Source organism: Oxyura jamaicensis, chromosome 4, assembly GCF_011077185.1.
Source record: "Oxyura jamaicensis isolate SHBP4307 breed ruddy duck chromosome 4, BPBGC_Ojam_1.0, whole genome shotgun sequence".
Classification (NCBI taxonomy): domain Eukaryota; kingdom Metazoa; phylum Chordata; class Aves; order Anseriformes; family Anatidae; genus Oxyura; species Oxyura jamaicensis.
In genome coordinates this window covers 9,828,607-9,841,186 of record NC_048896.1, presented here as the reverse complement: position 1 = coordinate 9,841,186, position 12,580 = coordinate 9,828,607, and the positions used below count along the sequence as shown (strand labels likewise).

At 57.9% G+C, this 12,580-nt stretch overlaps 1 protein-coding gene across 5 annotated transcripts in view; it reads right to left on the bottom strand.

Annotated features, from left to right (window-relative positions):
* NLGN3 (neuroligin 3) overlaps nucleotides 1–12,580 on the bottom strand; it is a 34,364-nt gene that overhangs the window by 15,249 nt on the left and 6,535 nt on the right. For 2 of the 5 annotated variants that reach the window (XM_035324822.1, XM_035324820.1), the window contains 2 exons: nucleotides 1,381–2,095; nucleotides 283–342 (listed from right to left, as the gene is read on the bottom strand). In XM_035324822.1, coding sequence (XP_035180713.1) covers nucleotides 283–342; nucleotides 1,381–1,858 — 538 coding nt within the window. In that variant the 5' untranslated portion in view covers nucleotides 1,859–2,095. Of the gene's footprint in view, nucleotides 1–282; nucleotides 343–1,380; nucleotides 2,096–4,769; nucleotides 4,890–12,580 lie in introns of those variants that run through there. The other 3 variants (XM_035324819.1, XM_035324821.1, XM_035324818.1) reach the window with 2 other exon arrangements.

Genomic DNA, 12,580 nt, shown 5'->3' with positions numbered 1-12,580 from the left:
TGGGACAACAGGAGCATCCTGCTCTGCCCTGAACCCGTGCTCAGCGCCAGCCCCTGGCTGCGGGGCAGGGAGCCGAGGCGGCCGCAGCACCCGCGGGTCCCTGCGGGCAGGCAGCGGGCGGCAGTGGGGCAGGGCTGCTCGGGGCCCGCGGGCGGTCGCGGCACAGAGAGGCGCTGGAGGAGCACGCCGCGGGGCCAGAGAGAACCGACAGGCACCCTCTCACTCTCTCACTCTCTCTCTCTTTCCTCTCTGTGCCTCTCTGCCGGTCGGCTTGCTACATACCTCCTTTCCTACATATTTTCTTGTTGGGCTTTCGGGTGCATTCCTTGGAAATCCGTTTTACTGTAAAATGAATAAAAGACTACAAAATAACAGGAGGCTCCACCGGCTGGAGTGGGCATGCAATCACAACCACGCTGCCGCCCACCCGCCGCCCCGGGATCGCGGGAGGTGGGCAGGGAGCGGCGCCGTGGGAGGAAAACTCTGGGCCAGCCGTGCTGGGCGGGCGGGAAGGTGCAGCCGAGAGCCCACCGGGACGGAGGGGCAGAGCCGCTGAGGTTGCCCTGAGCAGGGCAAACCTGCCCCGTGTCCCATCCAGCCCCCTGCAGCCCCCGGGGCTCCCGCGGTGGTGAGGCTGTGGCGGGCACGCGGGCAAGGTGCTGCCTCCTCCACCCTCTACTTACGGTTCAGGTGGGATGCCCTGCGAAGGAAAAGGTTAGCCAGGAGGCAGCCGGTGCTGCTCGGCCTCACCACCGCAGGACCGTGCCCCCCATGCTTGCCTGCAGCTGCAGAGCGATGCCCCCAACCTCCCGCCTGCGCCAGGACCCCCCGAAAGGGCTTTTGCGGCCCCAAAAAGGGCTCTGTGGCCCCTTCCTGGCCCGAGCAGCCCGGCCCCGGGAGAGGCAGAGTGTTCCTCCCAGCGGCGGCCGCAGCCCGTGCCCACGGCTAGCGCATGGACCTGGGGGTGGGAAGGGGGGAGGAAGGACAAACCCAAACCAACTCAAGACAGAACCTGGCACTCGGCGCCTGGGGAGCACAAACCAGCTCGTCGCTCTGTGGATCTGCGGTCAGAGAGTCTGATTCAGATTTAGCAACACAAGAGAGGAACCCGTGACGATGCCATGGAGGTGGAAGGGGGGGGACGGGACCGAGAGGCGTGGAGGGGCGGGAGCACGCGAGACAGAGATGGCAGCTGAGGGCGAGCTGAGTGGCCAGAGGAAGCTTTCCACGAACAGACAGCATGCTGCAGGGTCCACAACCACATGCTTCAAACACAACACCCAGGTGAGACCAACCGCTGCTGGGCAGGGGCAGGGGCAGGGCGGCCCCCCCTGCCCTCCCAGAGCGCTCGCTCCTGCGGGCGCCCCGGCGGGGACTCACCATCCTCCGTGGGGATGTAGATGTTGAGGTACAGGCAGTCCTCGTTGGGGTCCTGGATGTAGGTGGCCACGATATCCAGGTTGGAGGTAAACCAGATGGGCAGCATGATCTCGGGAACGGCGTTGTGGATGTTCTGGGGGCAGACTGGCGAGAAGTGAGTAGCGTTCCTGATGCCCGACCAGGAGGGCGGTGGCTCGGGGGGCATGAACCTCTTCTCCCCGACGGGGGGGGCGGCGTAAGGCACCCCCAGGTACTGGTCCACGGGTCCCAAAATCTCGCTGGGCAGCGGCACGCGCACCCCCCGTAGCTTCCCATAGTGCGTGTTGACGGTGGGAGAGTAGACCTGGCCCTCCATGCGCACGACGGCCGAGGCGAAGCTCAGGACCCACAGGGCGAGACGCAGGTCCCAGCCGGCCACCAGCTCAGGCACTTGGAGAACAGGGGGCAAGAGAGGGCTTCTCCAGAGTATCAGCCACATCGTCCGGGAGGAGCAGCACCAACATCCAGGCCTGAAGCTCCTGGGGCAAGGGCTCAGCGCATCCCCATCACAGCAAGCCTCCGGTTTTCCCAGCAGGAACAGCCAGATCCGTGGGGCGGGAGAACCCAGCGACTCAGGGACAGCGACCTGCAGCGACGTGCCGCCGCGCCTCAGAGCCTGCGAGCTGCCTGCTGCGGTCCCCCTTCGAACGGCCCGGCCCGGGTGGGATTGCTGATGCTGCGGAGAGATGGAGGGAATTAACAGCAGACTCACCCTGCAAAGAGCCATGGGGCTGCAGCGCCGTGGGTGCCCACTCGTACCTGGGCGCAAAGCGCTCCCCTGCTCATGAGCCCCTGCCGTGCTCGACAAGGGGCCGGCGTTCACCCCCCCTGGGGCATGAGCCCGGGCTGGGATGCTGAGGAACACCTGAAATGCTCCAGGAGACAGAGCCCCGAGCACGTGCAGACACACAGACAGCAACCGTCCGCACACACAGAGCCCATCCATGGCACAGAGGGACCCCCGGCACCGGGTGCTGGGTGGGCAGGGGTCCATGGCCACATCCCCCCCCCACTGCCCTGTGCAGGGTGGCAGGGGGCACGGACACCGGGCAGGTGGCTGTGGATGGGGACCTGAGGCCGCGTGTCAGCGTGCAGGGCTGCGGCGGGGAGCCCTTGCTGGAGGCTGCCTGGATTTTCATTGCTCTGCCCTTCCCCTCCCTGCTCCGCCTGCCGCATTCAGGGCTTATGTAAGGGCCCCCCCTCGCCTCCCCCCGGCTCCCGGGGACAGGCACACCGCGGCCACGCTCGCTCCTGGGCTCCTGGCGTCGGTGAGAGGCCGGATCCTGGCCTCGGCAAGCCGGTCCCTGCTGAAGGCACTGCTCGGGGAGGGGGTCAGAGGCTGCTGCCCGTCTCAGCCACACGTGCTTACCCTGGCAGGGACGGCGGCAGGGCACCTCCATTTTGCCCCAGAGCATCCTTAGGTGCCCACCTGGTAAATCTCTCCGAAGCTCGGAGGGGAGCAGAGCTGCACTGGAATTACTGGAGCACAAAATAAGGGCTGTGTGCAGATGGAAGGAAGAGGCTCTGTTCAAGGCTCAGCTGGGCAGGGACTCCACTAATGGAGAGCACCTCATCCAACGAGGAAAATCCGCAGAGAAAAAAAAAAAATACGCGGAGGGCGTCTCAAATCTGCACTGCACATGTGCAGGCAATTCACTGCCGGTCATTAAGGAAATGGGCCTGTGCTGTGCCTGCCCTCCTGGTATGCCCAGGGAACGCAGCAGGCTCAGAAATCAGTGTCTGACAGGCGTAATAAGAAACACTCAGCCCAGAAAATCGTGTTGCTGCATCCGGCCCACCCCAGCAGCGAGGCTGTGCAGGGCTGGGAACGCAGACGTGCTTCCAGAGCCCACAGACAGCAGCGGTGTGAGACAGGGATGGTGCCAGGAGCGACGGGTGAGGAGGAGCAGCAACACCCAGGGCCTGGACACGGCCCGGGGACACCCAGCAGGGGACAGCCCTGAGGGGTGAGGTGTCACGGCTGGGGGATCCTGCTCTGCGCCCCGGAGCACCCCTCTGCCCCCGCCTGCTGCCTGACCAGGGGAAGGGGGGAGGCGGCTCCAGACAAGCACGCACTGCAGGACACTGACACTTGTGCGTTACCCAAAACAGGTGCTGAAGCCTACAAAATGCAATGCGAGAGCAAAAGCAGCGTACCAAGGGACAGAAAGGCAGCCGCGGCACCCCAGCACCCCGAGCTCTGCGGTCACACCACTGCTGCCGCTGCCCCGCTCTGCCCACAGCTCCGGAGGAAAACCGCTGCTCATCCGCTGTGCACGGCGCTGCTGGAAGGCAAATCATCCAGCCCACATCATCTGCTCCTCGTCCTTTGGATGCCACGGGTTAGGATGAAGCCAAATTATTAATGACTGTCGTATCTCGTTGGCACGCCTGGACGCTACAGGCAGCTTCGATAGCGCCCGTAACTCCCAGCAGAGCCATTCACGGCCAGCCCTCATTCCTGCCCGGCAGGAGCACGCACGCCCCAGCCCTGTGGCTTACCAGAGGATTCCCTGGCTCCAAGCTCTCCCAGAGCCGTGGCCGTGCATCGCCTTCAGCACGGCGGCTCCAGCACTGCCTCAGCCAAGGGATTTCAGTGTGAGACGCACCGGGCACCACAAAAGTAGGGCTGAATTCACCACCCAGTTCCCATTCTTGGAGGGGCTGCACACCCGGCATAGCCACTGTGTCATTGTGTACTGCACAATGAAGAAGAGATTTATTTATTTATTTATTTTTTAAAGTAAAACAGAGCCCAAACCAGCTTCTTGCTATATCTCCTCAGGATTATGCTATCATGATATCCTTTTGGGTTGCTTAATCCTCATCCACGGCTCTTCCAACAGCTCTTTAAAAAATGGGGAAATCTAAAGACAAAAAACTGTTACAATAGAATTAAAGTTCCAAGTACACATCCATAACGCAAATAAAATCATGCTATGGGACTTGCAGTTGCCTCAAATTATGAGCTATCGGATACAGAGGTGAGCTACGTTAGCAACAGCCAAGTATGTCCAGAGAGAGATGCACAGTAAGACCCAACAGCCCTAATGTTACCTCGGAGAGCCACAACGTGCTAACAATAAAATCCAGATCACGCTATTTTAACATTTGTAATTCCAGATTTGGTTCCATCGTTTTTTACAGACTTTTCTCCTCCATCTGCCGATGCCCCTGCAGCACAGAATAAAGGCACCCAAACAATCTCAGCAACATGCTCCTAAACCCTCCTGTGTCTGGATTGGTTTTCAATTACAAAAACAAAAACAACGCAAACCCTAAATCTGGAACTCCCTGGGTTTCAAACGCCTCATTTGGGATGATTACAATCCCCCCGAAACACATCTTACCCTCATATTGCTGTTCTGCGCTCTGCGCTCTCGGCTGTAACTTTGTGTTAACGTAACATTTAGTACGGGAATTGAGCCTTAATTTAATATTGACAGGCTGCCACCAGCACCAGCGCTCAGCCCTCTCCACCAAGGGCTTGGCAGCCAGCGAGAGGCGCTCCCGGGGGCAGCTGCGGGAGCCCTGCACCGCTGCCTCCTGCTCCTCAGCGGGGCTGAAGGCAGCCTTCCCCCAGCCTTCCCAAGCACACGCGGTAACGAAGAAGATCCGAGAGAGGACGTTTCGTTTGGGAAGCTATTCCCTCGCATCCCACGGGAGGTGGGAGCAAAGCGTCCCCGGGCTGAGCCGCCTACGGCTCCTCCCGCTGTTCCCAGCGAGCCCGGCTCTTCCCCCGGCAAAGGTGGCTGCTGCCTCCCCGCAGCCCTCGCGAGCGCTGGAGGCTGCCAGTAGGAAATGGAGGCTGCCAACTGGAAGTGAAACCCGGCTCGCCTGGGCAGATACGGCCAAGCTGGGGACACCGAGACGAGCGCACGAGCAAGGAGCTGGGACAATAAAGCCGCTGCAGGCATCCTGGGTCGTCCTGCCAGACCGCTGAGGGCGGCTGGTGCGAGCGGAGGAAGTGAGGCTGCTAACTGTTAATGATTTTATTCATGCATCTTGGAAAACAAACGCTGTATCGGTATTTCCACGACTGTACTGTCTGCCAGACTGCTCCCTCCCCAACAACAAGACGCTCTCCATGGAAACCTGAGCAGGCGGATCCCGCGAAGCCGCGGTTGCAGATGCACAGCGAGGCGTCCCCGCGCCAGCCAGAAGAGTCGGATCCACACCTTTGCTGGCTGAGAGCTGTGGGCGAGCGCTGCCAGGCCTGGCCCTCGCGTCGGATCTCCGCTCCCCTCCCAGCTATCCGCACCCCGCTGCCTCCCTCCCCACCAGCCCCCTCGCCGCTCTCCTCCAGCGCGCAGCGACCTCGGCTCTTGCCTTCTGCCTGGCTGGCGATGCTGCAGAAACCTCGGCAGCACAGGAGCTGCAGCAGCACCGGGCTGACGTCCCCGTGCCCCTGGGCCCCAGCATTTCTCTGCCAGCCATCCTCAGCCCTCACCCTCTGATGGTTTTGGCCTGGGTCGGTGCTCGAGGGTAATGCTACAGAGCGGTGGTTAAGCGCAATGGGTTGCGCCCAGCGGGTCTTTCTGACACCAGGTTTCTCATCCATGCTGCAGGCAGACGTTTCCCTGTCCCGCAGCACTGGGGGAGCAGTTCTGGAAATTCAATCCATCACAGAGCTCGTGCACAGCAATAAATGGCTACCAGCGGCACTCAGTTACACTGAGCGGGGACAAGCAGGGTTTCAGCAAGGTCTGCCCTGCTGCTGCTACCGCTCAGCAGTTCTCTGGGTGACCTAAATGACAGAATGAAGTATGTTTTAAAATCTGCACACGACACCCAGGGCTTTGGAGGCCAGGGCTGGAACTTGACGTGCTCCTGACAAACCGGAGAGAGGCCTGAGTGGTGATGGGCAGGGCTGAGAGGCGCTGGCAGGAGAAGGCAGCAGCATAAATGCAGGCTGGGGAAGAAAAGGCAACAGTGCTTCTGCCAGAAGGGTCAAAAGGGCTACAGGGGAGTACAAACTGAGTGTGAGCCAGCATGTCATTGTCACAGAAACGGGCAAGTACAGTAGGACGTGTAAAAGGACAGCTTATAAAGGCACATCAACTGCCTTTCGTTATTCTGCTCTCCTCCAGCTCATAACGATACATCAAGTAATTATGCTGTTCTCCTCTAGAGAACTGCTTCATCCCCAAAAAGATTTGGGCCAACCAAGAGAGGCCACTGGAGACCAGCAAGGCCACAAAAAGCCTGGGAAGCATGGCCTTGAACAGAAGCCTGGGAGACAAGTCATGTCAGCAGATGCAGTTTTATAAGGTGGAAAGGCTGCTGCAAAAAAAAGCCCAGAACAGTCTGATGCTGAACTCAGTGCTCGGCAGTCGTGGCAGCGTCCTCCCCCTGCCCCAGAGCCTGATCCTCTGTGGGTGATAGCCATTGGTGGTGACCATGATGGACGCATCTGGTCGTGGTAGCTGAGCTGGGCTCAGCGTGGACTTGGGGGAGACCGATCCAAGGGCTAAAGGAGCATGCACCTCCCAAACACGGCTGGCATGCTGATACGACTAGTCGTCAGTCATCTTACCCCATAAACAGAGGAGAGCCCAGAGCCTGGTGAGCTCCCCTCTGCTGCAGCGGGCTGGATGCCAGGATCTTCTCCTTGAGCAGGGACGCCTCTCAAAGCTACTCTTTGAAGTCGAGAGATTCCTTACCTGTGACAGACGCTCAGTAGGTGACTGCTAGCTAGCTCGTTGAAACTTTGCAAGTAATTTACTAAGCGTGCTGCAACTATGCAGCCTTAGCTAAGTGACATAAAGGATTGATGTGCATACAGTCCTCTAGGCATAAATTGTTAGTCTGGGGTTGGGATAGGATCCGGTCATATCTAGACTCCTCGGAGTTTGGACAGCAAAAGGACCTCCATTCGGAACCTTATGGCTCAATGTGAGGGTCTCCCTGAGGCTTGTAGTCTGACCCTCTCCTCTGTGCAGTAAATAATTAAGTGGCCTTGCCATCACGAATCTTGTTAATGTCACTACTACCATTAGAAAATTGTTAAATCACTGTCTCATTCACAATTAAGCACTGCTAAATCACTATTTTCATCAATGAATATATTGCTGCTTCGCTCGTGTGAGTGAAGTGCGCAATTCCTTTTGTGACAGGAGGAGACACTTTCACGTTAAGAAAGGAGAGCCAGGTGTACACCAGGGAAAGGTAAAGGTAAGCTTGTCAGCAAAGGGTGCTCCCAGGCAGGTGGACAGAGCGAATGACACCTTGGTGTCCCCTCCAGCCCACTCCCCTACACTTCTCATTCCCCTGGCTGGCAGCTCTGTCCCTGCCCTTGGTGGTTCAGCATTTGTCACCATCTAGTGAAACAAGAGCCATCTTAGTCATGAAACCATCAGTGTTTAGGAGGCTCTGAGGGAGCAGAGCACTTTGGAAGCTTCCCAGCAGCATGGAACCCACCACAGCTGCCCTCTGCTCTGCAGGTCTCCCTGAGAGCCCCGTGCCCCCATCTCGTCCTCCTCCCAGAGGCGCATCTGCAACGCCTCCAATAGCACGGCACCACAGGCACTCCGGTGGTACAGAAGGAAAAACACCGCAAACCTCACCCTCATTCACTTCAGTTGCCAGATACTTCCCTGTGACTTGCCTTTTCTAACTTCTACCCACAGTATCACCAATACTTAAGCAAAGCTGAACACCAGAAGCCGATGAGACACTCAGCTGTGCATCCAATGCCCTGGCGAGAAGAAAGATAAGAGACCTCAAGAGAAGCATCGTTTAAGTTCCTCAGTGCTGCAAGAACATATGTGGGACAGAAGCTCTTAGACAACTCCCAGACACATGCCGAGATCCTCGAGAGCTCCCATTCAGAACAGCAAAATGTTGCCCCAAATCCCTAGAAATTTCAGCACCACTTCTGCTGTCGTGCCAACGGCCTCCTGCTGCGATATGGTCTGTCCCCATTTCCTCCACGTCTGTTGAAAGCCCCTTTGTGAAGAAACAGATCCTGCCCACCTCGGGAAGGACACCAGGAGCAAGGCAGACCTTTCCCTTGCCCACACTCCTGCTTTTCCAGACATTCTTTTTCACTGGAACAGGCTGCCCAGAGAAGCTGCGTGTGACCCATACCCTGAAGGTGTTCAAAACCAGGTGGACGAGGCCCTGGGCAACCTGATCTGGTGGGTGGCATCCCTGTCCATGGCGGGGGGGGGGGCCCCCCCCCCCCAAGTGGATGGGCATTAAGGTCCCTTCCAACCCAAGCCATTCTGTGATTCTATGATTTTTGGTGCTGAATCCAGTGCAGTGTTTGATGCCCTGCTCCTGCCTGCTCCCGAAGGCACACAACCCAGCGGGTGACATAACCTGGCTCACTTCCAACTCCCATTTAGCATCAGAAGCTCCAAAAAGGCAGGAAGTATCTCAGTGTCACTGTGCAGGGAGAGGTGATGCTGCTGAAGGACAGCCAGTGAGCACTGCAGCAGGGACAGCGGTGGGGTAAGCACCCAATACTGCCGATGCAAGTACAGGGTGGCCTCCACAGAGGATCCAAGGACAACCGTGTTTGACAGCCTGGGCTGTCTGGGTGTGGGCCACACATTCACCTTGAGCTGGTCTCGATTTGGACTGACCTTCCCACTCCCTGCTTCCCAGGAGCGTGCAGAAAGCTGGGGGAGGGCTGTGTGGCACAGCAAGCCGCTGCTGTGCAAGCAAGAGGCTGTGGGACAGATCCCTGGCTGTGAAGAGGGCAACGGCAGCAGCCTCTTGGTGGGCTGCCGGCCTTCCACGCCACTCACAGACAGCTGCTGGAAGTAGGGCGTTCAGTGCCACATTCTGGGTAGAAATAATCTGGATTATCTCACGTTGCAGCTTCCCTGACCTCAGCAGAAAGAAATGGCAGCAGCTTTTCTCTCCCTCACCTTGCCGCTTGCACAGATTCAGTTCACAAATGCTTCCCTGCAGGGGCAGAGGCTAATGAGAACCACTGTCTAAACAGCAAACACAGTGCCACGGCCTTGGCACAGATACACACGCACTTGCTCCCCAGCCAGAACAACTGGCAGTGAAGGAAGAGCGCCTGACCCAGCCTGGCAGATCAGAGAGCCCTGGAGGATTGTCCAGAAGCCCCTGCAATAGGGTTGCACATGCTGCGCCCTCCACCCTTAGCAATAGCCAGATGGGGCATTGCTGTACTGCAGCCTCAATGGGCCCCATCCAGGCTGGCAAGACAGGCAGGATGGTGTAAAGTAAGGTAGAGTAGCAGTTCCAGTTGGAAGGGGTCCACAGAGATCACTGAGACTGAGTCAGAATACTTCAGGGCAGACCCCAGGTTAAAACTTATCATCTCGAGTGTTATCCAAATACCTCAAACACGGACAGGTGCTGGGCATCTACCACCTCCCTAGGAAGCTCTTCCCTTGCCAACTGCCTTCTCTGTAAAGGAGTTTTCCTAATGTCTAGTCTGAACCTCCTCTGGTGCAGCTTTGAGACATTCCCACATCCTGTCACTACATACCTGGCGAAGAGGAGCACCTCCCTCCCCACATCCACCCTCAGGAAGATGTAGGGCGCTATGAGGACACCCTCAACCTCCTGTTCTCCAGTCCTGAGAAACCCAGGTGTCCTCAGATGCTCCTAGAATCATTGAATGGGAAGGGACCCACATGGATCATTGAGTCCAACTCCTGGCTGCATACAGAACTACCCCAAAACCAAAGCCTACATCTGAGAGTGTTGTCCAAATGCTTCTTGAACTCTGGTGGCTTGGTACTATGACCACTGCCTTGGGGAGCCTGTCCCAGTGCCCGACCACCTCTGGGTGCAGAACCTTTCCCTAACACCAGCCTGACCCTCCCCTGTCCCAGCTCCACGCTGTCCCCTCGGGTCCTGTCGCTGTCCCAGAGAGCAGAGCTCAGCGCCTGCCCCTCTGCTCCCCTCGTGAGGCCGCCACGAGGCCTCCCCTCAGCCTGCTCTGCTCAGGGCTGAACAAACCAAGGGACCTCAGCTTCTCACACATCTTGCCCTCTAGGCCTGTCACCACCTTCACAGCCCTCTTGGATGCTAATAGCTCTACATCCTTCTTACAACGCCCAACACCACACGCAGCACTGGAGGCAAGGCCACACCAGTGCGGAGCAGAGCAGGAGGCTCCCTTCCCTCAGCCAAGCTGAGCCCAACGGGCTGGAGCTGTTCCTTCAGCACCCAACGGGCCGAGCCCAGCACCGGGCCCACCACCTGAAGGGCACCGGGCACCTCCAGGAGCAGTGCCTGGCTGGTGGAGGGACCGGTGGGGCATCGACCACCTTGGCCATGCTAGGGAAATAGCACTTTGTGAGCTGCAGCATCGCCCCGGTGCTCGCTTCGTGCGGGCGGGTTGACTGTTGACGTGAACGTGCGTCCGCAGAACCCCAGAACCGCCAGACGTCTGCTCGGGGAGAGCTGACGGGCGAGCTGCTTCCAGCGAGCCCTTGGCACGAGCACAGAGTTCACGCCAAGACAGCTCGCTTGCTCTCCAACACATCGCAAACAAGCACCAGGCACCCACTTTGAAGCAATACAAGCTCGCTCGTGGATCCGAGATCAACACTCGGCAGCTAGCGACTGGAGTGCAAATCTCACCCAGCAAAGAGCACGCTGCCGGTGCAAGCAGCGCTCCCCGCACTTCCTTCCCCAGCTCCGCCGAGCTGCGCACTGACATTATCCCAGCTGCTCGTCGCCATCCCCCTCACATCTTCCAGAGCAGCGGCTTCTGTGTCCCCTCCCAAACAACCACCTCTGAAGCAACCCTGCCTAGCAGGGCCCCCAGTTTTTCCTCTAACACTAATTGTTATGACCGAACCACTTCAGGGAGCAATTACACAAACACGAGACTCTTTTCAGAGGAACAAGCTTCCGAAACTCTATGTCCAAACATGCTTGTATTCTCTGAGTTAGCAACAGCAGGATTGAAATTTAATAAAGAAAGGAGACTTCAGTGCCAGAGAGGCTGGTTTCATACAGTGACGCTTCTGAAAGGCCCCAAACTAAACAGCAAGTACGAAACCCAGCTGCTGACGGCATGTCCTTCCCCAGAACGTCTTGTGCCCCAGTCCCCCACACTCCTTTCTAGGCACCCAGTTGCACCAAGGCCAGGGAGCCCCCTGGCACTGGGCCATGGGCAGCTTGCACAGGACACTGCCCTGCCCCGACCACCGCCCGTGCCAACAGCCTCACGCACGCTCGGAGGGAGGCTGGGGAAGCACAGGGAGCGCAGGCAGGCTGAGCGCACGCAGCCAATGCTTCCCGTGGAATAGCGTGGTCCGGAGGAGGCTCTATAAATGTAAGGAGGTGGGCTGGGCAGAGAGGAACCGGCTGCAGCTTAAAATACAAAGACTTCCTGCGAATGCGACTAGAGAGGGTGGACAACAAAATCCAAGAGTGCTTTGAACAGGAACAGCTACACCAAAATAAGCCATCAGTGCTTCATTTTTACTGACTCAAAGCAGGAAGCCAAAACCACTTAATCACAGGTTGTAATCTGGAATGCAGTTGTAAGAACCTCCGGTTTCAACAGCAGAGCTGATAAAGGATTGTTTCCTTTACTGACACCTGTCCCAATCACCTATTTCTTCTGATATCACTATCCATCACTTCGTCAGCCGAGCAAAGTTTCATGGGGCAGAACTGTAAGCCAGGTCATGGGGATGATACAGCATGAAGGTAATCAATAACGGGGCAAAGAACAAATATAAGGAAAATGGTTGGAGAGAAGCAGGAACTAGCTTTTCCATGGAAGCTGAATGACAATGTAATTATTCTGTTTCCCTGTACAGAGATAATGTTCCAAGTTATCTGGCAGCGTACAGCCATCACCTCCCTGCACCGCCCTGTCTTGCACCACCAGACACCAAGTCAGCCGCGAGGCAGCGAGGCTATGGAGCACAGCGGCTCCACAAGGACAGCAAATCCCTGTGCAAGGGGCGTGCAGGTGATGCGCACGGAGCCACCCCTCTAGGATCACAGTGCAGGCAGCAGGGCTGGGCTCACTCCCTCACAATGCTGGAAAGCCGAGACTGGCAAGGAACAGCAGGAGAGGTTGATCGTCCTAATACCACCACGCTGCTGCCTGTTCAGACCCGGTGGCACCAGCAGCCACCCACTGCCTCGCAGCACTGTGGTTTTTCCCGAGGCTGCACTGGTGGCAGCAACCCCTGCAGAGCACCAG